The 24,896-nt window shown below is 38.0% G+C and overlaps 1 protein-coding gene across 3 annotated transcripts in view; it reads right to left on the bottom strand.

Annotated features, from left to right (window-relative positions):
- Positions 1–10,016: 10,016 nt before the first annotated feature.
- DCK (deoxycytidine kinase) overlaps positions 10,017–24,896 on the bottom strand; it is a 40,764-nt gene continuing 25,884 nt past the window's right edge. The window contains exons 3-8 of one of the 3 annotated variants that reach the window (XM_055111448.2): positions 18,580–18,773; positions 17,436–17,583; positions 15,210–15,325; positions 14,386–14,476; positions 12,249–12,352; positions 10,017–11,578 (exon numbers count right to left, since the gene is read on the bottom strand). In XM_055111448.2, coding sequence (XP_054967423.1) covers positions 11,563–11,578; positions 12,249–12,352; positions 14,386–14,476; positions 15,210–15,325; positions 17,436–17,583; positions 18,580–18,773 — 669 coding nt within the window. In that variant the 3' untranslated portion in view covers positions 10,017–11,562. Of the gene's footprint in view, positions 11,579–12,244; positions 12,353–14,385; positions 14,477–15,209; positions 15,326–17,435; positions 17,584–18,579; positions 18,774–24,896 lie in introns of all 3 variants that reach the window. The other 2 variants (XM_063603792.1, XM_003808983.5) reach the window with 2 other exon arrangements.

Raw genomic sequence — 24,896 nt, forward strand, 5'->3', positions numbered from 1 at the left:
AGGCAGAGGTTGCAGTGAGCCGAGATCACACCACTGTGCTCCAGCCTGGGTGACAGAGCAAGACTCCATCTCAAAAAAAAAAAAAAAAAAGCAAGAAGGGACACAACTACAGCTCCCATAGACATTAAAAAGTTAATAAAGGAATATTATAAACAACTCTAGGCCCACAAATTTAATAAACAAAGTGAAAGAATCAACTCCTTAAAAAGCACAATCTGCCAAAACTCACAGAAGAAATAGGCAATCTGAATGTCTGTATCTTTTAAAGAAATTGGATCAATAATTAATAACTTTCCAAAACAGAAGTCAATAGGCCCATATTGTTCTGTTGCTTAATTCTGCTAAATATTTAAGGAAGAAACTACACCAATTCCTACAAGCAGAATATTTCCTGACCCATTCTATGCAGCCAGCATTATCCCAATACCAAAACCAAAGACATTACAAGAAAACTACAGACCAACAGCTTTTATGAACATAAATGCAAAAATCCTCAGTAATATATTAGCAAATTGAATCCAACAATATATGGAAAGAATTATACAGTATTATCAAGTGGAATTTATCCTAGGTATGTGCATTAGTTCGTTCTCTTGCTGCTATAAAGAACTGCCACAGGCTGGGCATGGTGGCACACACCTGTAATCTCAGCACTTTGGGACGCCAAGGCGGGTGGATCACCTGAGGTCAGGAGTTTGAGACCAGCCTGACTAACATTGTGAAAACCCAGCTCTACTAAATACAAAAAATTAGCCAGCTGTGGTGGCACATGCCTGTAATCCTAGCTACTTGGGAGGCTGAGGCAGGAGAATTGCTTGAACACGGGAGGCAGAGGTTGCGGTGAGCTGAGATCGCATCATTGCACTCCAGTCTGGGCAACAAGAGCAAAACTCCATCTTAAAAAAAAAAAAAAAAAAAAAAAAGAACTGCCAGAAAATGGGTAATTTATAACAGAAAGAGGTTTAATTGACTTATAGTTCAGCATGACTAGTGAGGCCTCAGGAAACTTATAATCACTGCAGAAGGGGAAGCAAACATGTTCTTCTTCACATGGTGGCAGGGAGAAGAAAAATGAGTGCCCAGTGAAGGGGAAGCCCCTTATAAAACCATCAGATCTCACGAGAACTAACTCATTATCACGAGGACAGGATGGGGAAAACTGCCCCCATGATTCAATTGTCTCCACCCGGCCCCTCCCACAACACGTGGGGATGATAGAAACTACAATTCAAGATGAGATTTGGGTGGAAACACAGCCAAATCATATCAGTATGTAAGCCTGGCTTAACATTCAAAAATCAATTAATGTAATCCATCACAATAGCAGGCTAAAGAAAAAAATCAAAATCACATTGATACTGAAAAAGCATTAACAAAATAAAAAAATCATTCATGATAAAAACTCAGCAAACTAGGAATAGAGGGGCAATTTCTCCACCTTGAAAAGAATATCTACTTAAAGCCTACAGCTAACATTATATTAATGGTGAAGAACCCAAAATTCTACCACTAAGATTAGAAAGAAGGCAAAGATGTCTACTCTCACCACTGCTCTTCAGAATCATACTGGAAGTTCTAGCTAATGTAATAAGACAAGAAAAGGAAATAAAAGGTATACAGATTGGACAGGAAGAAATATATACAATTCTCTCCCTTCATAGATGACAGTCTATGTAGAAAATCTGAAATAATCACAAAAAAACTCCTGAAACTAATAAGTGATAATAGCGAAGTGGCAGGATACAAAGTTAATTTCCAACATCAATTGCTTTCCTATAAACCGGCAATAAAGAGGTAGATTTTGAAATATAAAACATTACCATTTGCATTACCACTCCTAAAAATGAAATACTTAGCTTTAACTCTTACAACACATGTACAAGATCTATATGAAGTAAACTATGAAACTTTGATGAAAGATGACAACTAAATGGAGAGATGTTCTGTGTTTATAAATAGGAAGAATCAACATTGTCAAGATGTTCAGTTCTCCATAACTTGATCTACAAATTCAACACAATCTCAACCAATCCCATGAAGTTATTTTGTAGATATTGACAAACTGATTCTGAAGTTTATATGGAAAGGGCCAGGCATGGTGGCTCATGTCTGTAATCCCAACACTTTGGGAGGCCAAGGTGGGAAGATTGCTTGCGCTCAGGAGTTTGAGACCAGCCTGGGTAACATCACGAGATCCCATCTCTACAAAAAAAAATTAAAATTATCTGGGCATAGTGGCATGTGCCTATAGACCCAGCTACTCGAGAGGCTGGGGTGGGAGGATCGCTTGAACCCATGAATTCAAGGCTTCAGTGAGCTGTGATGGCACCACTGCACTCCAGCCTGGGAGACAGGGTGAGAACCCATTTCAAAAAAATAATAAAAAATAAAAATTAGGTTTATATGGAAAGGCAGAGGACTCAGAATGGCCAACTCAATGTTAAAGAAGAACAAAGTTGTAGGACTGACTCTATCTGACTTCAAGATTTATTATAAAGCAACGGTAATGAAGACAGTGTGGTATTGGCAAAAGAACTGGTAAACAGGCCAATGGAACAGAGTAGAAAGCTCAGAAATAGACCTACATAAATATAGTCAACTGATCTTCAACAAAGGAGCAAAAGTAATACAGTGGAGAAAAGACAATCTTTTCAACAAAGATTGTTGAATGGTCAACCATCTTTGTAGACATCCACATGCAAAGACATAAACCAAGACACAGACCTTACACTCTTCATAAAAAATTAACTCAAAATAGATAATAGACCTAAATTTAAAATGCAAAACTATAAAATTCCTAGAAGATAACTAGATGACCTTTGGCAAAACAATGACTTTTTAGCTACAACATCAAAGGCACTATCCATGAAAGAAATAACTGATAAAACTGGACTTCATTAAAATAAAACACTTGTGCTCTATGAAAGACAATGCCAATGGAGTAAGACAAGTCACAGACTGGGAAAAAAATACTTCCAAGAGACATGAAAAAGGACTGTCATCCAAAACATACAAAGAACTCATAACTCAACAATAAGAAAATGAGCCCCAAAACACAAACAGAACCTCACCAAAGAAGATATACAGATGGTAAGTATGTGAAAAGATGTTCAACATCATGTCATTAGGGAATCAAAATTAAAACAAGATACCACTACAGATCTACAAGAGTGACCAAACTCCAAAACAATAACAACACCAAATGCTGAAGTGGGTGTGAAACAATGGGTACTCTTTCATTGCTGGTGGGAATACAAAATGGCACATATCCACTTTCAAATACCATTTGACCATTTCTTATAAAATTGAATATATTCTTACCATGCAATCCTGCAACTGCTCTCCTTGATATTTACCCAAAGAAGCTGAAAACTTAGTCCACATAAAAACCTGCACATGGATGTTTATAGGAGCTTTATTCATAATTGCCAAAACCTCAGAACAATCAAAACATCTTGCAGTAGGTTAGTGGGTAAACTGTTTTACATCAGGTGATGGAATATTATTCAGCACTAAAAATAAATGAGTGATAAAGCCATGAAAAGACATGGAGGAAACTTAAAAATACATATTACTAAGTGAAAAGTGAATGAAGCCAATATGAAAAGGCCACATACTATATGATTCCAAGTATATGACATTCTAGAAAATGCAAAACTATGAATATAGTAAAATGATTACTTGGCAGGGATGATAGGGATGAACAGGCAGAAATGCGGATTTTTAGGGCAGTAAAAACAATGGCAGATAAATATACGTTTGTCGAAACACACTGAATGTATAACACCAAGAATGAACCCTAATGTAACCCATGGGCTTTGGGTAATATGTTGATGTAGGTTCATTAATTGCAACAAATGTACCAAGTATGGAGGGAAATGCTGATAGTAGGGATGGCTCTGGAGGGCAAAGGAGGAACAGTGAGTATATGAGATGCTTTACTTTCTGCTCAATTTTGCTATGAACCTAAAATTGCTCTTAAGAAATAAAGATTTTTTAAAAAATGTTTTATTTTGTGTATGTGTGTGTGAGCAACAAGGCTGTTTATTTCACCTGGGTGCAGGCGGGCTGAGTCCGAAAAGAGAGTCAGCAAAGGGTGGTGGGATTATCATTAGTTCTTATAGGTTTGGGATAGGCATACAAAGTACCTTCTTAAGGGCAGGGTGGGGGGGTAGAATATTACAAAGTACCTTCTTAAGGGCAGGGGGTGGGGGGAGAATATTACAAAGTACCTTCTTGAGGGCAGGGGAGAATATATTATATCAGTTAGGGTGTGGCAGGAACAAATCAAAATTGTGGAATGTCATCAGTTAAGGCTATTTTCACTTCTTTTGTGGATCTTCAGTTGCTTCAGGCCAACTGGATGTATACATGTAGATCACAGGTGATATGATGGCTTAGCTTGGGCTCAGAGGCCTGACATTCCTGTCTTCATATATTAATAAGAAAAACAAAACAAAATAGTGGTGAACTGTTGGGGCAGTGAAAATTTTCAGGGGTGGTATGGAGAGATAATGGGCGATGTTTCTCAGGGCTGCTTCTAGCGGGATCAGGGGCAGTGTGGGAACCTAGAGTGGGAAAGATTAAACTGAAGAAAGATTTTTGGGTAAGGGGTGATGTTGTGGGGTTGTTAGAAGGAGCATTTGTCGTATAGAATGATTAGTGATGGCCTAGATGCGGTTTTGTATGAATTGCGAAAGTAAAAGGAAGACACACGGTCCAAATAAGAGAAGGAGAAAAACAGGTATTAAAGGACTAAGTATTGGGAGGACCCAGGACATCCAATTAGAGAGTGCCCAAGGGGGTTCAGCATAATTATTTGCTTGGTTGGTGAGTTTTTGGGCTCTATCCTTGAGTTTTTTTATGTTGTCATATACCAGGCCAGACTGATTTAGGTAAAAACAACACTCTTCATTTAAAAATATACAGAGTCCTCCTTTTTCAGCAGTGAATAAATTGAGGCCTCGGCGATTTTGAAGGAAAGAGGAATGCAAAGCCTGCTGGCTTTGTTTGTTAAAGAAGGATTAGAAATGGCTAGGAGACAGTGAGTGAGATTGATACTGTGGTGGAGATAGCTGGGGAGAGGTAGAGGGTGGCATAAGAATGGGAACGAGAATAAGAGTATAAAAGTAAAGAACAGGACTTGATCAGGATGAAAGTGTTGGGGTGTGTCCTGTCAGCAAAGATCATCTATCCACTCCAAGAGGGAGTCAAGAGTGGAGGATTGGGGATAGACATTCACAATGGAAAGGAAATGAAAGGTTTTAAGAGGCGGGATAATGGCTTGTAACCTACATAGAAGAGGTTATGAAATGATGACAGAATAGAATGGGCCTGTGAGGCTGGAAGGAGATATTGTCCTTTGTCCAAGAACCATTTGCCTTGTGTGGGAACAGATTGATAGGTGGAAACTTCAGTAGGAGAGTAAATAGGAGTGACCAATGAAAAGGAGAAAAACTGGCCATGAGGGACAGAAGTTGGAATGCTAGCTGCTTCTTTAGCTACCTTACCAGCATAAGCATTGCCCTGAGTGATGGGATCTGATGCCTTTTGATGGCCCTTGCAGTGAATGAACCCAGCTTCCTTTGGAAGTAAAGTGGCTTTAAGAAGAGTTTTTATTAAAGAGGCATTAATGATGGAGGACACTTGCATAGTGAGGAAATTTCTTTCTGCCCATGTAACAGCATGGTGGTGCAGGATATGGAAGGCATATTTACAGTCAGTATAAATATTGACGCATAGTCCCTTTGTAAGAGTGAGGTCCCAAGTTAAGGCAATGAGTTCAGCTTGCTGAGAGGTAGTGGAGGGGGCAGAGCGGTAGCCTCAATGATAGATGTGGAAGATACTATAGCATAGCCTGCCTTTGCTGGTGAGTGGTGATTAGGCCTGATCAAACTGCCATCAATAAACCAGGTGTGATCAGGGTGAGGAACAGGAAAGAAGGAAATATGGGGAAATGGAGTGAATGCCAGGTGTATCAGAGAGATACAGTCATGCGGGTCAGGTGTGGTATCAGGAATAATGTGGGAGGCTGGATTGAAGTCCCGGCCAGGAAAAATGGTAATTGTGGGAGACTCAACAAAGAGTGAGTATAGCTGAAGGAGCTAGGGGGCAGAAAGTATATGCATCAAGTGTGAGGAGGAAAATAGATTTTGAAAGTTATGGGAACTGGAGAGAGTAAGTGGAGCATAGCTTGTGATTTTGAGGGCCTCTAAAAGTATTAAAGCAGTGGCAGCCACTGCACGCAGACATGAGGGCTAGGCTAAAACAGTAAGGTCAAGTTGTCTGGACAGAAAGGCTACAGGGCGCAGTCCCAGCTCTTGTGTAAGAACTCTGACCGCACAGCCCTGCACTTCAGCTGTGTGTAATGAAAAGTGTTAGGGTGAGTTAGGGAGAGCTACTGTGGGAGCAGCTTCGAGGGCTGTTTTTAAGGAACGGAAAGGAGTGGCGAAAGGATTTAGGATCTATGGGGTCAGCTAGGTTTATCTGGAATAGAATAATGGGTTGTGGAGGGAGGTACTGAGGATAGGAGAGTATAGGGGTTTGGCACCACAGGGTGGATAGGCAAGACCATTGGTTGATAAAGCACAGATCCTGAACTAACCTGTAAGACTTGTCCGGTTTTTGGACAGGTAAAATGGGGGAATTGTAAGGAGAGTTTATAAGCTTTAAAGGGCCATGCTGAAACAAGTGAGTGATAACAGGGTTTAATCCTTTTAAAGTGTGCTGTGGGATGGGATATTGGCATTGAGCAGGGTAAGGGTGATTAGGTTTTAATGGGATGGTAAGGGGTGCATCATCTGTCACCAAGGAGGGAGTAGAGATGTCCTATACTTGTGGATTAAGGTGGGGAGATACAAAGGGAGGATGCGAAGGAGGCTTTGAACTGGGGGAAAAGGTGGCAATGAGGTGTGGCTGTAGCCCAGGAATAGTCAGGGAAGCAGATAATTTAGTTAAAATGTCTCGATCTAATAAGGGAGCTGGGCAGGTGGGGATAACTAAAAAGGAGTGCATAAAAGAATGTTGTCCAAGTTGGCATCAGAGTTGGGGAGTTTTAAGAGGCTTAGAAGCCTGGACGTCAATACCCACAACAGTTATGGAAGCAAGGGAACCAGGCCCTTGAAAAGAAGGTAATGTGGAGTGGGTAGCCTCCGTATTGATTAAGATGGGGACAGACTTACCCTCCACTGTAAGAGTTACCCAAAGCATCTGTGATGGTCCAGGAGGCTTCCGAGGCGATCGGGCAGCATCAGTCTTCAGCCACTAAGCCGAGGACAGCTGGGAAGGAGTCAGCCAAGGAACATTGGGTTTGGGCTCCAGGGGCTTTAGGAGCGGCAGCGATGTGAGTCGGATAGTCTGACCTCCAGTGGGGGCCCACACAGGCAGGACATGGCTTAGGAGGAATCTTGGGCACCGGGCATTCTGAGGCCCAGGGGCCAGGCTTTTGGCATTTGAAGCAAGGTCCACAAGGATGTTTTGAAGGAGCCCCTGGGAGCTGTGGCTTGGATGTTCTGAAGTTCTTGTATGCTGGAGACATGGTTGTGGGTTGTCTTACAGCAGAGGCAAGTAGCTGTAACTCAGAAACACGTTGCTGTCTGGCTACCTCCTCTCTATTATTGTACACCTTGAAGGTGAGGTTGATTAATTCCTGTTGTGGCGTTTGAGGGCCGGATTCCAATTTTTGAAGTTTTCTAATGTCAGGAGCTGACTGGGTGATAAAATGCATATTGAGAATAAGACGGCCTTCCTCTGGGGTCTAGGACAGTAAAGCATCTAAGGGTTGTTGCCAAACGGGCCATGAACTGCGCTGGGTTTTTATATTTGATGAAAAAGAGCCTAAATGCTAACTGATTTGGGAGAGGTCGGATAAAGAAAAAAGGAGCATTAACTTTGACTATACCTTTAACTCCAGCCACCTCTTCAAGAGGAAGTTGTTGGGCAGGTGGGGAAGGGCTAGTCACGGAAGGAAACTGTAAGCCAGACCGGGTGTGAGGAGGGGAGGTGATAGAAAGATTATAGGGTGGGGGAGCAGAGGCTGAGGAAGAATTGGGACCTGGCACAGCCTGGCAAGGAGCAGCCTGGGTAGAAGCGGAGAGGTCAGATGAGTCCGTAGAAAAGGATTCAAAGGACTCAGAGCTTGGTGTGGAGACTGAGGGAACAGACAGGAGAGAAAGAAGAAGGATTTGGGATGAGTCGCATTGGGAGCAGAGACTAGGGAGGGACAAATGTGTAAAAGAATGCCTAGACATCAGGCACCTCAGACCATTTGCCCATTTTTCAACAAAAATTATCTAGATCTTGTAGGATAGACAAATTGAAAGTGCCATTCTCCGGCCACCTGGAACTACTGTCGAGTTTGTATTGGAGCCAAGTGGTATTGCAGAAGAAAATAAGGCATTTAAGTTTTAGGTCAGGTGTGAGTTGAAGAGGTTTTAAGTTCTTGAGAACACAGGCTAAGGGAGAAGGGGGAATGGAGGGCGGAAGGTTGCCCATAGTGAAGGAAGTAAGTTTAAAGAGAAAGGTAGAGACACGGGGAAGGGGGTGGGCGAGCATGTAGGTGAGCAACCAAAGCAGACGTCCCCGCAATTGACTTGCCACCAAGGGAATGTGGGTGAATCACCAAGGCAGGCTTCCCTGCAGTGATCAGACACCAATGAAATGTGGGTGAATAATCAGTCAGGCGTCCCCACAGTGATTAAACACCAAGGGAAGACTGTCTTCCTGAGTCCATGACCGGCGCCGGAGTTTTGGGTCCATGGATAAAATGTGTCTCCTTTGTCTCTACTAGAGAGGAAAAAGAACTGGAATTGGAAGGACAGGGAGATTGAAGGGTAGCGAGACAGGCTGGAGAAGAGAGTGAAAAGACCGCTTACCGGATTTGAAATTGGTGAGATGTTCCTTGGGCTGGTTGGTCTGAGGACCCAAGGTGGTAGGTGCATCTCTTCACAGAGTGAGGGTGAGAACAGGGGACTGGTCTCCCGAAGGAGTCCCTCTGACTCGGGTCTTTGGCACCAAATGTCTCTCGCGTCCGTGTGAAGAAACCACCAAACAGGCTTTGTGTGAGCAACAAGGCTATTTCATCTGGGTGCAGGCGGGCTGAGTCCGAAAAGAGAGCCAGCCAAAGATGCTTTAAAGTTTATGAATTAAAGTAACACATAAAACTGGTAAAATCCAAATTAGGTCTGTAGTTTAGTTAATAGTAGTACACCAAAGTTAATTGTTTTGATAAAATATTATTGTTAAATAAAGTTATCATTGGGAAATAACTGAGTGACAGGTAAACAGGAACTCTGTAATATTCTTGCAACTTTTATGAGTCTAAAGCTATTTCAAAAAAAGCTTTTAGCGCAGGGCACAATGGCTCGTGCCTGTAATCCCAGCGCTTTGGGAGGCCAAGGCAGGATGATCACTTGAGCCCAGGAGTTTGAGACCAGACTGGACAACAATACCCCATCTATACAAAAAATAATTTTAAAAAATTAGCCATCATGGTGGTGAAAGCCCTGTAGTCCCAGCTACTTAAGTGGCTGAGGCAGTATTGCTTGAGCCCAGGAGTTTAAGACTACAGTAAACTATAACTGCGCCACTGTACTCCGGCCTAGGCAACAGAACAAGACCCTCTCTCAAAAAAAAAAAAAAATTAAAAGAAGAGGTAAGTTAGTCAAATGAAGAAGGCTATTATTTACAGGACTTAATGTTGCAATGTATCTAGCATTTTTCAAAGGCAATAACATCTATATCTCTATTTTAGAAACATTTTACAACTCTGTTCTTTAACATATGACAGACTTAAGTTCTAGGTGGCTCAGTATAAGTTTCAAGTTTTAGGCATAGCAGAAGAGAAAATTCTGGATGAGAAAAGTAAGTCTTGTATTATTAATTACCTTTCTAGGAGAGCAAACTATAAAGAGCAATATATAAATTCTAATGGAAGACATGATATAGGTAATAGATCCAAGAGATAATCCAGACCACCATTAGGCTCAATTCTATTATGACCACCACACTGAGACAACTTTTGAGTCATGACAAATAAATAATAAATTTTTATTAGCGTCTTTTCAATTCTACAAATTTTAAAAGTCATTATACATTTTTAAAGGTTACTAAAAATCACTGAAATATGTCTCCACTTAAAATGGAATCAAAGTAATTTATACAATTTTCACCTTTAATATTCATAATTTATTTAAAAGTAGAATAAATTTTAATTCTAAAATGATTATTACATCTTTTTAGAACTGAAATTACATTTCAATGAGTGTAGCTCCACTGTAGTTCATGAGGTTTATACTTAAGAAATATTTAATTAACAAATTAATTTGTACCAAACAAAAACAAACTAAAAAAATGCATATGTATAATGAGACAGTTTATGTATGGTAATTACAGATTTGAAATTAAGTCTCCTTTGCAAAGATCAGTGCATCTGGACTGGTTAATCCACTAAATTATCATCTTTGAATAAGAAACCAAAAACAAAAATGACTTGGAAAGAAAAATAGTAGTTTAAAAGTGAAAATGACTCTTCCCCTTATTTTAAAATACATAAAATTTTCTAAAACATAAAATGGAAAGGTTTAATACACAGGAAAAACACTGCACACCTTAACTAAACAAACTAGAAAGAAAATATATTTATATACAGAACTAAGATGAATCCATGCATTATTTTTACAAATATTCACATAGATGGTTTAGAGATAAGTAGTTAAGTGTGTCTCATTAATTAATGGATGCTTTCTAGCCTCTGTCTTCATTAATTTTATTTCCTATTCAACAAAAAATAATGCTTTCAGGATATATTACATATAGGGCAATATCATTTTTATCAGTAATTTGTCTGAAAAAGAGAAAAACTTAAAAGCAGAACCCTACAAAGCAAAGCAAACTACAAAGCAAAGAGTAATCACAGTGTTTGCAAAATAGAAATGTGTGACTTTAACTTTATAGCAGGCTGCCTAATTAATCCAGACAGTAGAGAAAGCAGACTGAGGCAGGAAGTAAGAGGTGGGACTATACTGTTAAGAAGATAATAATTTAAAATAAAACTTCAGAATCCTTATTCTAGGGATTCCTTTAATTCCACTTTGCAACTTTTAATAGGTACACTAATTTACACAGGACACACTACCATTTACTATGTAACATTAAAGCTTTCAGTTTAAGAAACTGGTCACCAGCGAGGTGAGAGGCACCAGGGAAAAAAGCCAACCTGCTGAGGAAGACAAAAGAGGGGAATGACAGAAGGAAGCTGGATCTTTTATAATGTAGTTTAGTCACTATGCTGATACTGGAACCATCTACCTCTACATTTCCTGCTATGAGAAATAATGCCTTTGTCTTTAAATGTCTTTTTTAAAAAAAAACAAAAGAAAAGAAACTGGTCAAAAAGTTTTGCATAAGATTCATTTTAAAAATCTTTTTTCCTTAAAACAAAAATGATTAAAAACTTGGGTTTTCTAAAGAAACTTATATTAATATGAAGTTACGAAGATACACAAAGCTGAAGTATCTGGAACCATTTGGCTGCCTGTAGTCTTCAGCAAGATCACAAAGTACTCAAAAACTCTTTGACCTGAGGAAAGGAAGAAAAAAAAATCAGTATAATTCCTTGACTAATTTGAGGTATCTAATATTCATCTTCATTTAAAAGTATATAATAGTTGAAGACCCCAGCTGTATAAGTAACTACCACAATGCCATTGCATTTACTTTCCAAAGAAATATTGTTAAGGCCGGGCGCAGCGGCTCATGCCTGTAATTCTAGCATTTTGGGAGGCCGAGATGGGTGGATCACTTAAGGTCAGGAGTTTCAGACCAGCCTGGCCAACATGGTGAAACCCCCCATCTCTACTAAAAACACAAAAATAGGCCAGGCGCAGTGGCTCATGCCTATAATCCCAGCACTTTGGGAGGCCGAGGCGGGCAGATCACCTGCGGTCGGGAGTTCGAGACCAGCCTGACCAACATGGAGAAACCCCTTCTCTACTAAAAATACAAAATTAGCCGGGCGTAGTGGCACATGCCTGTAATCCCAGCTACTAGGGAGGCCAAGGCAGAAGAATCGCTTGAACCTGGGAGGCGGAGGTTGCGGTGAGCCGAGATCGCGCCGAGCCGAGATCGCGCTACCGCACTCCAGCCTGGGCAACAAGAGCGAAACTCCGTCTCAAAAAAAAAAAAAAAAAAAAAAAAAAAAAAAAAAAAATTAGCTAGGCATGGAGGCGTGCACTTGTAATCCCACCTACTCGGGAGGCTGAGGCAGAACTGGTTGAACCTGGGAGGCAGAGGTTGTGGTGAGCTGAGATCGCGCCATCGCACTCCAGCCTGGGCAACAAGAGCAAAACTCCGTCTCAAAAAAAAAAAAAAAAAAAAATTAGCTAGGCATGGAGGCGTGCACTTGTAATCCCACCTACTTAAGAGGCTGAGGCAGAACTGGTTGAACCTGGGAGGTGGAGATGGCAGTGAGCCAAGATTGTGCCATTGCACTCCAGCCTGGGCGACGGAGCAAGACTGTCTCGAGAAAAAAAAAAAAAGAAATATTGTTAAATACTTCAGTAGTAAAAGATGAATGACCTAAAAGGTCATTTTAGGAGTTATTTATTGCTCTGTCGCCCAGGCTGAGTACAGTGGTGCAATCAAAGCTCACTGCAGCCTTGAACTCCTGGCTAGGTGCACACCATCATGTCTGGCTAGTTTTTGTTTGTTTTTTATAGAGATGAGGTCTCACTATGTTGCCCAAGCTGGTCAGGAACTCCTGGGCTCAAGCAGTCTTCCCACCTCAGCCTCCCAAAGTGCTGGGATTACAGGTGTGAGCCACTGCATCTATCAATCTAAGATAGATATAGTTCTAAAATAGCTGTAACACCAATTTTATAATCTCTTCATTTAAATATCATAGACCACTGACATATGCAGCTTTAACACTGATAACATTAATAAGCACAATAGTTCAAGCAACTTTGAAAATCAAACATGTAGTAGATTTGTCATGTTTCTGAAGCACATATGTGAATCACATACTTTGCAATGTCAGTGTGTGCAGAAAATCATGTAAGGAGTCAATGAACCTAGCCTACTGACCATAATGTAAGAATATGCTTGTTCTCTACATATTCTAGGCTACTCAATAATTCTCAAGAAACAAAAATTATTGCCTTGTAAAAATACCTTAATAAGAAAGTCAACTGCTAGCATTATTAATAAAATAAATATAATAATGTGAAATGATTCTTAGTCAAAACAAAGAAGTGTTAGATAAAATTAAAAAGTGATTTACAAAGTCAGTTAAATTGATGGTTGGCTGTTAATACTTAATGCTGACTTTTCATTTAATAGTATTATAAGTGAATTTATCCTATATTTTTAACATCATTAGTAGTATGAAGAGGTCATTGGAATTTTCCAGATAAGCTTTAGTTCATACCATGGGAAAAACAACTACATGTATATGCTACAGTAGTTACATAAAATGTCAAGATTTTCAAAATCCTTGATATATCCCTTATGAATGTCAAGTCTCTATTAAACAGCAGACATTATGCCACAAAAGAAAGGAAAAATCAAATTTTTCTCAAAACTAAACCAAATTGTGCTTTCTTCTTTATAGCTTAATCACTCAGTTATCAACATGGGTATAGGGATGTTTGTTATACCAATTCTCTTACTATTCTCTCTCAAATATTCATCAATAAATTCTCACCCATTCCCTTTATCAATATGGGCACCACTCACTTAACAGAATATAGTCAACTCCCAGTGATTTGGGCAATAAATGAACTGTGATTAAGACAATGACTCAATGATTAAGTAATGTCAATTAATCCTTGACATGATCCCAAATGAAACTCAAAACTAAAATCCCTTAATCTCAAGACTTTGGCCAACATAAAAATAGATGAGATCCATATCCTGTAACTTTAAATATCCTCCATATTGAATTTAGTTGAAAAAGATAAATTTAATTTCACAAGCAGTTTATTATTAAAGTATCTAAAGATTGGTGGTGTAGGGAAGAGAGGAAGAAATGGGGACAAAGCAGAGAAAAAGGGGGTGAGAAAGAATTTTTGTTATTATGATTTTACCTATCCTACAGATAGAGGCACTAAAGGATAAAAAAAAAATCCTTATTTTATTTTTATTTATTTAATTTTTTTCTAAGATCTGTCAGATTCTGAGATTCCGAAGGATCTTTATTTTAGCTCAGGCCACAAAGCTAGAATTTAGTCAGGACTGGAATCTTAAACAGTCCAAAATCTTCTAAAGCTCTTAACTGTTTCTTAATGTAACTTTATGGAAGCTTTTCTGTTAGAAAATTGTTTTCTCACCACTCAGTACACTTTTTTAGAAAAAACAAATATTTGTTTGTAGTCTGTCTAAATCTACCTTTTCAACCAGACTTTCATATTTGTCTTTAAAGTCTTCATTAACATCCAGTGTTAAGATAGGCACCTCTTGAAGATAATCGAAGTTGGTTCTGTTTAAAAAGAGAGATTAATAAAATAATCAGAAATGCAACAAAAAAAAGAGAGAAACATTAAAAATTCATTCGTATGTCCTTGGAAAATCAAAATGTTGTCAATCATTTACACTAAAGTTACTTTGCAGTACTTCATCTGGCAGCCCCTTCTTTCTCATCTAGATTTACCATATGGAGCCCAAAAACTTAGGTACAAAATATTTACAGCTGGGTACTGTAACATATGATTCTCTTCAAAAACAAATAGCAGTCAATAAAGTAGGAATTTCTGCATTTTTAAAGATGAGAAAACTAAAGCTCAGAATTGTCATTCTGAAGCTCAGAGGCTATCCAAGGTCACACACCAGTAAGACTGGACTTGAGCCAAGATCTGACTAATAACAAAGTCTATCCTCTCAACAACCATGCTATACAACCTCCCAAGTCAAAATTCTTTCTGAAAGAGTACCTAAATAATGTTCAGATATATTCCTACTTTATCACTTAAAGTGAAATTTCACATATTACGCTATCAATACCACCAAGGGATACTAGTTATAAAAACTTTAAGTAAATAGGATCTCATTGCAATCAAGAGAATGAAAATCTATACCTAGTTCTGGAAGATACCAATAAGCAAAACGACTGGAAATTTTACATATTGCTAGTCATATCTTCCAAATTTTAGATTAAAATTTAACAAAGGTAACAAAGGTATTTAAAATGAATAGTAAATAAAAATAAGTCTTACTTCAGTGTCCTATGCAGGAGCCAGCTTTCATGTTTATAATGAAGCTTCTCTAAATATTCAAGAGGAATGCCTTGCTCTTCATTTCTTCCCCGTAAATACATTCTATGTAAGCATGTCTAAAAGCAAGTAATAAGAGATGGAAGAAAAAGGCAGGGAACAATTATTCTTGTCTGCTGCCATCAAAATTTTCTTTTCTGTGTCTCTCTACTCACGCTAGCCAAAATCTCTACTTATTACTTCTTAAAAGTTGAAATAATTCATTTTTCCCTCCATGAGCTTTTCAGCCACTTGGTGGCTCTAAGCCAAGCAGTACTTTCAAAAATAAGTCTATAAATTTTTGGTATCCATCCACACATGAAATATACTAAGTTTGATAAAAAGGAGAAAAAAATTAAACATCTACTTAAAATGTTCAGAGACAACAGCTAAAAGGTATGCCAATCTATAAACATAATCTTACTTTGCTGTTAACCAACCTTGATTACAAAATATCTATGTTCAGTTCACATAAAACCACTAAAGACAGTGGTTCTTAATATGATGAAAACTCTATATCAGCACAACCAAAACAACTTTGGAATGTTTTATGCCTGTCCTATATCTGCATTATCAAATAAGGTAGCCACTAGCCACCTGTGGTTTTTAAGCACTTGAAATATGGCTAGTGTGGTGACCAAGGAACTAAATATCTAAATTTTATTTAATTTTAATAACCCTAAATTTAAATAGCCACATTGGACAGTGCAGCTCTAGATAACGGTCCCCCAAAAGCACACATACATAAAAAATTTCGTATAATTTGTGGGGGCTCATATACCATGAGAAACTCTTCATGCATTCCAAGAAATAAAAGCCTCCAACCTAAATGACATGCATAAGACCATGGCAGCATACAAACTGTGTTTCAAACTCTACTCTAAATTCTCTTTTCAATAATTAAACAATCCTTTCATCCAAAGATATCAGAAACAATACTGATGAAATTATCAGTATCAAAATGAAATTATTAGTATTATTTATGTTTTTGGTGTTTGTACTATTTTCATAACTTTAAGAAACCTTTTCAAAAATAAAAGTGAATTTCAAAATTATTATATTTGCTAAATTCTAGCTTAATAGTGACTATAAATGTTTCAAGCAAAATGAAATTATTCATATTCCTTATGTTCTTTTTCACATTTTTATTTATTATTTTTGTAATTAAAAACAAAAAAAATTCAAAAATAAAAGTGAATTTCAAAATTCACTTTTGAAATTGCTAAAAAATTGCTAAATCCTTGCTTAATGAAGAACAAAATCTTTACTTAATGAAGAACAAAATCATCCGTTGGAATAGGAAACCTAATTTCTTTGAAAACCCAGCTTCAACAGCAACACAGTATTCTAATTTTAGGCCAGAAGTTATAACATTTACATTCATCAGTGCCTACCCTGTGACTTAAGGAAAAAATGAGAATTAAAAAACAGAAACAATAGAAATGCACGCACCAAAACCAGAAAGCTTCTGATTAAATGTAAGATCTTAATATTTAGGTTAGTTTTATGAAAGGCATCTATTTGGTCATCCTGTATTCATTATATAACATCATATGTAAATAGAATAGCTATGTTACAACCTATCACAAAAAGCACCTTTTCAAGTGAGCTCCCTTAATGGAAAATGGCAAGGGTCCTCTAAGTCTTTTCCCAACGATAGCTGCCATTATCCACTCATTCCAAGGCACAAACAACCATAATAAAAGATTTCTTGATATGGACCTCCATCAACATTGCCATTCATTCAGTAAATATTTACTGAGCTCCTACTATATGCTCCAACAGTGCCCAGCACTGGGTGTTCTAGGCAATGGAAATTCAACAGTAATCAAAATACCCAAGGTCCCACCTCATGAAGCCTGTATTCTAGGAGTTGCTTGACCACATTCATTACTTTAACTGTGATGAATGAGAAGAGTCTGCAAATGTTAGGAAGAAATAATGAGTAAAATAAAAAAGAATTGAGGAAGCACAAAGAGCCTAAAAAAGCAACTTGCCCAGTCTGGGATTCCAGTTTGCTGAGAAAAAAGAATGCTTCTATCTACACAGTTACAAGTTTCTAATTTAGAGGTGGGGAGTGGGAGGTTGGGAGGCTGGAGTTAAACTAAATTGCCCTCATTACATACCACTGAAAAGAGTTCGAAATATTTCTTTAAATTTTCAGTGAAACACATTTTTATTGGGTTTTACCTCTGGAGTGGCTCGAAGATAAATGATTCCATCCAATTCAAGGCTTTGGCCAAATTGGTTATTCATCCAGTCATGCCAGTCTTGATAAATTGTCCACTCTATCTCATTCATGCATTCAGATTCATACAAATTAGATGCAAAAATATACCTAAAAGAGAGTCTTCATCAACACATGTATCATTTCAAAAAAAAACAACAAAGAAATAAAAAAGAGAACAGGAACATGAAACATTCTCCTAAATCCAGTGGCACATAGTGCCGTGGAAAGCAGAAAAAGACGAGTCTTTCCATCATGTTTTTGGCCAATGGTTCTCAAAATACGGAGTGAGGACCCCATTAAGTCCCCAAGATCTTCTAAGGGGTTCTGTGAGAGGCCAGATTACTTCATATACCAATATACTTCAAACAAACAAACATACCATAACAGATTAAATACAGAAGCATAAATAAAAATCCAGCTGTCTTTTAATAAGTGAGGCATTAAAGATATCTGCAAAAATGTAAAGCAATGATACTCTTCTAGCTACTTTTTATTTTAGAAAATATAACTTTTTGTCAAATGTATTTATATTAATATGTAATGAATTTATTATCACTAATTTTAAATCATTTTTGTGCATCTTAATTTCTAGTAATGTTAAGTATCAATAGGACATGCTCTTTGGACACCTCGATAGTTATTAAGAATTGAAAAGGGTCCTGAGATCAAATGTTTGAGAACCTCTGTTCTGAGCTAACTTTGGAGGTCAAAAGAATCCTAGCATAAGTAGGGCAATTCTAAGGCCCCTTAGAGACTTTTATCTTCTTGATCCAGGTAAGAGTCTAGGATATAGATCCAGATTTAACCAGAGCAGATGAGAATTTTAAAAGGGTTAGAGGGAAAAACAACTTCTCTGCAAATTTAAATGAAATGGGCACCATCATATTCCCAACAGTTTCTATGGAAGCTGAGGATTATAAATGCAATAACTTCCCTAATGCCATTAGTACCAGACTGCTGAGGGATTTAAATGTCATTTTCCATCTTTAATCCCCAGCTCAGCCATTCATTATTACTAATTCCCAGGAAACATTAAAATAAAAAAAAAAGTCCAGTTCTAAGATAAAAACTTCAAATGGCCACGTACAAGCCATTTATACATACCTGTCACTATACACAGATCGTTCAAAAAATAATACAGGTTTCTCTGCATCTTTGAGCTTGCCATTCAGAGAGGCAAGCTGAGCTCTTATTCGACTGAGACAGGCATATGTTTGGAAGGTAAAAGACCATCGTTCAGGTTTCTCATACATCATCTGAAGAACATTCCCACCATTTTTCTGAGACATTGTAAGTTCCTATTTTGAATGTGCAAAAAGAAATAAAAAGCAAAATTAATGGTCAATAGGGCTATTTTAATTTTTAAGGCTAAAAAATAAAAGTCAGATAAATAAATGCAATCATGATCAGCAAAACCAAGATGATTAAGTTCCCTTTCTCATACTCTTTCCCAATATATTTTTCAGATTGTCTGAGGTCTGGAAAATCCTTAGATCTTTCTCACAAGAGGTTACAAACTAATAACCTATGGAAGAAATCATTGTTTGGTCCAAAAGTCCTTTTTAAAACTTTGACTTAGTTTGTCAATAGTATTGTCAATATTTAAAAGCTAAATAATTTCACATAAAATATTTGGATTTACATCTTCTTTTTTTTCTTTTTTGAGATGGAGTCTTGCTCTGTTGCCCCAGCTGGAGTGCAGTGGCACGATCTCAGCTCACTGCAACCTCCACCTACCGGGTTCAAGCAATTCTCCCGCCTCAGCCTCCCAAGTAGCTGGGACTACAGGCGCGTGCCACCATGCCCAACTAATTTTTTACATTTTTAGTAGAGACGGGGTTTCACCGTGTTAGCCAGGATGGTCTCGATCTCCTGACCTCATGATCTGCCTGCCTCGGCCTCCCAAAGTGCAGAGATTACATCTTCTTTTTAAAAATGAAAAAGCCAAGCAGTACCATGCCCATATTCCCTCTTGGCAAAAATCAGCTAGAATCAAGTCACAGATGCCTCCTTTAGATGGGATATATGCTCTCTGGCTTATTAATCCCCACCATTCCCGGATGATTTTCATAACAGGCCTGATATATTCATTTGGCTGTCTGGCCCCTTTAGGCATTTGTATTTGTAACCCTCCAATCTTCTAATATAATACAATAGTTCCTGCCCCAGATTTTGCAATTCAATAATCTTATTGTTAGAACCACATTTTACATGTTGAGGAAAAATACAAATGTAAATTTTAAAATGAAGTAAAAACTCTTATCATCTTTTATCTGAGTTAGAAATAGCATCTGGAACACATGAATTATTTTTCTCTTTCTATAAAGTTTTCCTAGTTCTGTCCATCAAAAGGCCTATAAACAATGACAACATTGTAGGAATATACAAAAATATCACCCAGATTATAATCTCTAAATACCATTTCCCACTGAAAGGAATTAGAATTCTGATTCTAAATCTGGGGAAGAAAATATACAAGATGAGCTTCATCTTGTATATTTTAGGAAACTACTACAGACCACTGGGATTGTGCCAAGGACAAAGGAGCCAACATAAATAAGCTGCCACTGGTCAAAGAAAGAATAATTTGAACATCGAAAATGAATGGGAGGCAAAAATCCATGAGTTTATAATTCTAAACAAACAAACAAACAAACAAAACTCTAGTCATGTTTTGAGGCTCCTAAGGCACAAATTAATTATTCTGGGAATATGTAGGTAAAAAGAAAAAAAAAGTCCCATTTTATTTTGGCCTTTCCTGTGTAAATACTTTCAGGGTAACAAAGTGGTATATGAGGAAGAGGTCTTCTTTCCTGAAGAATCCCAGCCAATAAATTCAGAAGGCTGGAGAAGGAATATCACCTTTTACAACACCTACTAATATACTGCAATGAGGCAACAATTAGCAATAGATGCTATCATTAGAGAAAAGTTAATTGGGAATTTTACAACGGATGAATCAATCTGACAACAGCTAAACTGTTTGATTTTAACATCACAAAACACATCTTCTTGATGTAAAGAAATACACATCACCAGCTAGGAATCTTGCCAAAAAAGAATTGAAAGTAAATCTAATCAAGCCTGTCTCTACCTATAAATTTACTGGAAATACAGAGAACTGAAAAACATGTTAAATTTTACCAGAGATACACTCAGCCAAAACCAGAATGAGGAAAATTATGTAGAACAAATGACCCTGTTTCTTCAACAAATAAATTATAAACAAAGAGACAATCAATAGATTAAAATTTAAAAGGCATATCAAGGGCAGGCCCAGTGGTTCACGCCTGTAATCCCAACACTTTGGGAGGCCGAGGCAGGCAGATCACCTGAGATCAGGAGTTCAAGACCAGCTTGGCCAACATGGTGAAACCCTGTCTCTACCAAAAATATAAAAAATTAGCCAGGCGTGGTGGCACGCACCTGTAATCCTAGCTACTCGGGAGGCTGAGGCAGGAGAATCACTTGAACTGGGGAGGCAGAAGTTGCAGTGAGCTGAGATCATGCACTGTACTTCAGCCTGGGTGACAGAGCAAGACTTCATCTCAGAAAAATAAATTTAAAAAAAGTAAAAGGTATGTCGACCACCAAATGTAACGTGTGTGAACCTGGTTTGGCTCCTAATTTCAAAAAATTACGAAAACATTATTAGACAATGGGGAAATATGAACACAGACCGGATAAGATGATAAAAAGAATTATTAATTTTTTAGATGATATTTTTAAAAGACTATATTTCTAGAGTTCTCTGTGAGTCTGTCTTTTCCAGATGAAGTAATATATTCTCTAAGATAGAGGTTCTTCAAAGTATAGTAGGAGAAGCTCCAGGGGTCTCTGGATCTTTTCAGGAGGCTAAAGTTCTGGAGATCTGTTCATAATGACCTAAATATGCTTATAATACTACTGAGCTGTATACTTAAAAATGGTTCAGATGATAAATTTTATATTTTTGCCACAACAAAAAAATTAATCACTAAAAAAGACCACATACCTCCTTTTATTTTAATTTCTCAATAAATATAATCTCTCTTGCCCAAAGCAATTTCAAAGTTTACTATATTAAAATAACTTAGAGAACCAATCTTGATTCATCACCTAACAAAAAAATAATAAACTAGTTCTAAAAATACAAATATGTAAATTCAAACTGAATCAAAAATCTGAAATAGAATTTTCAGCTATGAAGATGTTATTGTCTCTTAGTTTAATAGTGTAACAAATTAGAAAATTAACAGTAAGCCAGGGTATCATTATCTGGTTCCTCAGGATAACTTATGAGTCATATAAAACATTTTCTTTTGATCCTATGCATGAAATTTGAGACAAATTGCTAGGGTTTTTTGTATGCAATTATAAATGTTAAGAATATTAAAAATTTATCCAGCCAGGTGAGGCAGCTCAGGCCTGTAATCCCAGCACTTTGGGAGTCCGAGGCAGGCGGATCACTTAAGCTCAGGAGTTCCAGACCAGCCTGGGCAACATGGCGAAACCCTGTCTCTACCAAAAATACAAAAATTAGCCAGGTATGGTGGCGTGCACCTGTAATCCCCGCTACTCCGGAGGTTGAGGTGGGAGAATTGCTTATGCCTGGGAGGTGGAGGCTGCAGTGAGCCAAGATTGTGCCACTGCACTCCAGCCTGGGTAACAGAGCAAGACTCTTGTCTCAAAAAAAAAAAAAAAAATCTAAAAAATACTGTGCATCATCTTTACCAAACTGAATGTTAACTTTATCAAGTTCTCCCCTCTGCAAACTATCCAGATAAAAAATATGAATGTGTCAGAGTGAAACTACATTAAATACAAATTGGTAGAACATGGTTAGATAGAAAGCAGTTTAGCTACATTTGTGGGAAAAAAAAACCTGTACCTTTTGGCCAATTAATTCCACTGTTGAAAATTTACTTTAAAGAAATAATCTAGGCCGGGCGCGGTGGCTCACGCCTGTGATCCTAGCACTTTGGGAGGCCAAGGCGGGTGGATCACAAGGTCAGGAGATCGAGACCATCCTGGCTAACACGGTGAAACCCTGTCTCTACTAAAAATACCAAAAAAAATAGCGGGGCGTAGTGGCAGGCGCCTGTAGTCTCAGCTACTCGGGAGGCTGAGGCAGAAGAATTATGTGAACCTGGGAGGCGGAGCTTGCAGCAAGTTGAGATGGCGCCACTGCACTCCAGCCTGGGAGACAGAGCGAGACTCCGTCTCAAAAAAAAAAAAAAAAAAAAAGAAATAATCTAGAATATAGATTTAACCACACACAAAGGTATTTATCACAATGCTAAGCGAATAGGTTATCATTCCACTATTATTAGGCATTTATATTAAGTAAATAATAGTACATGCATACAATAAATTAGGCTGCTGTTAAAAATCATTTACAGTAAATTTTTAACAACGATTTTAATTGCCCTGATATATAAATTTTTTTTTATACTTTAAGTTCTTGGGTACATGTGCACAACGTGCAGGTTTGTTACATATGTATACATGTGCCATGTTGGTGTACTGCACCCATTAACTCGCCATTTACATTAGGTATTTCTCCTAATGCTATCCCTCCCCCCTCCCCCCACCCCACGACAGGCCCCAGTGTGTGATGTTCACATTCCTGTGTCCAAGAGTTCTCATTGTTCAATTCCCACCTATGAGTGAGAACATGCAGTGTTTTGTTTTTTGTCCCTGCGACAGTTTGCTGAGAATGATGGTTTCCAGCTTCATCTATGTCCCTACAAAGGACATTAACTCATCCTTTTTTATGGCTGCATAGTATTCCATGGTGTATATGTGCCACATTTTCTTAATCCAGTCTATCACTGATGGACATCTGGGTTGGTTCCAAGTCTTTGCTATTGTGAACAGTGCCGCAATAAACATATGTGTGCATGTGTCTGTATAGCAGCATGATTTATAATTCTTTGGGTATATACCCACTAATGGGATGGCTTGGTCAAATGGTATTTCTAGTTCTAGATCCTTGAGGAATCGCCAGACTGTCTTACACATGGTTGAACTAGTTTACAGTCCCACCAACAGTGGAAAAGTGTTCCCATTTCTCCACATCCTCTGCAGCACCTGTTGTCTCCTGACTTTTTAATGATCACCATTCTAACTGGTGTGAGAGGGTATCTCATTGTGGTTTTGATTTGCATTTCTCTGATGGCCAGTGATGATGAGCATTTTTTCATGTGTCTGTTGGCTGCATAAATGTCTTCTTTTGAAAAGTGTCTGTTCATATCCTTGGCCCACTTTTTGATGGGGTTGTTTTTTTCTTGTAAATTTGTTTGAGTTCATTGTAGATTCTAGATATTAGCCCTTTGTCAGATGAGTAGATTGCAAAAATTTTCTCCCATTCTGTAGGTTGCCTGTTCACTCTGATGGTAGTTTCTTTTGCTGTGCAGAAGCTCTTGAGTTTAATTAGATCCCATTTGTCAATGTTGGCTTTTGTTGCCATTGCTTTTGGTGTTTTAGACAGGAAGTCCTTGCCCATGCCTATGTCCTGAATAGTATTGCCTAGGTTTTCTTCTAGGGTTTTTATGGTTTTAGGTCTAACATTTAAGTCTTTAATCCATCTTGAATTAATTTTTGTATAAGGTGTAAGGAAGGGATCCAGTTTCAGCTTTCTACATATGGCTAGCCATTTTTCCAGCACCATTTATTAAATAGGGAATCCTTTCCCCATTGCCTGTTTTTGTCAGGTTTGTCAAAGATCAGATGGTTGTAGACGTGTGGTATTATTTCTGAGGGCTCTGTTCTGTTCCATTGGTCTATATCTCTGTTTTGGTACCAGTACCATGCTGTTTTGGTTACTGTAGCCTTGTAGTATAGTTTGAAGTCAGGTAGCGTGATGCCTCCAGCTTTGTTCTTTTGGCTTAGGATTGTCTTGGCAATGCGGGCTCTTTTTTGGTTCCGTATGAACTTTAAAGTAGTTTTTTCCAATTCTGTGAAGAAAGTCATTGGTAGCTTGATGGGGATGGCATGAAATCTATGAATTACTTTGGGCAGTATGGCCATTTTCACGATATTGATTCTTCCTATCCACAAGCATGAAATGTTCTTCCATTTGTTTGTGTCCTCTTTTGTTTCACTGAGCAGTGGTTTGTAGTTCTCCTTGAAGAGGTCCTTCACATCCCTTGTAAGTTGGATTCCTAGGTATTTTATTCTCTTTGAAGCAATTGTGAATGGGAGTTCACTCATGATTTGGCTCTCTGTTTGTCTGTTATTGGTGTATAAGAATGCTTGTGATTTTTGCACATTGATTTTGTATCCTGAAATTTTGCTGAAGTGGCTTATCAGCTTAAGGAGATTTTGGGCTGAGACGATGGGGTTTTCTAAATATACAATCATGTCATCTGCAAACAGGGACAATTTGACTTCCTCTTTTCCTAATTGAATGCCCTTTATTTCCTTCTTCTGCCTGATTG

The sequence above is a fragment of the Pan paniscus genome, chromosome 3, assembly GCF_029289425.2.
Source record: "Pan paniscus chromosome 3, NHGRI_mPanPan1-v2.0_pri, whole genome shotgun sequence".
Lineage (NCBI taxonomy): Eukaryota > Metazoa > Chordata > Mammalia > Primates > Hominidae > Pan > Pan paniscus.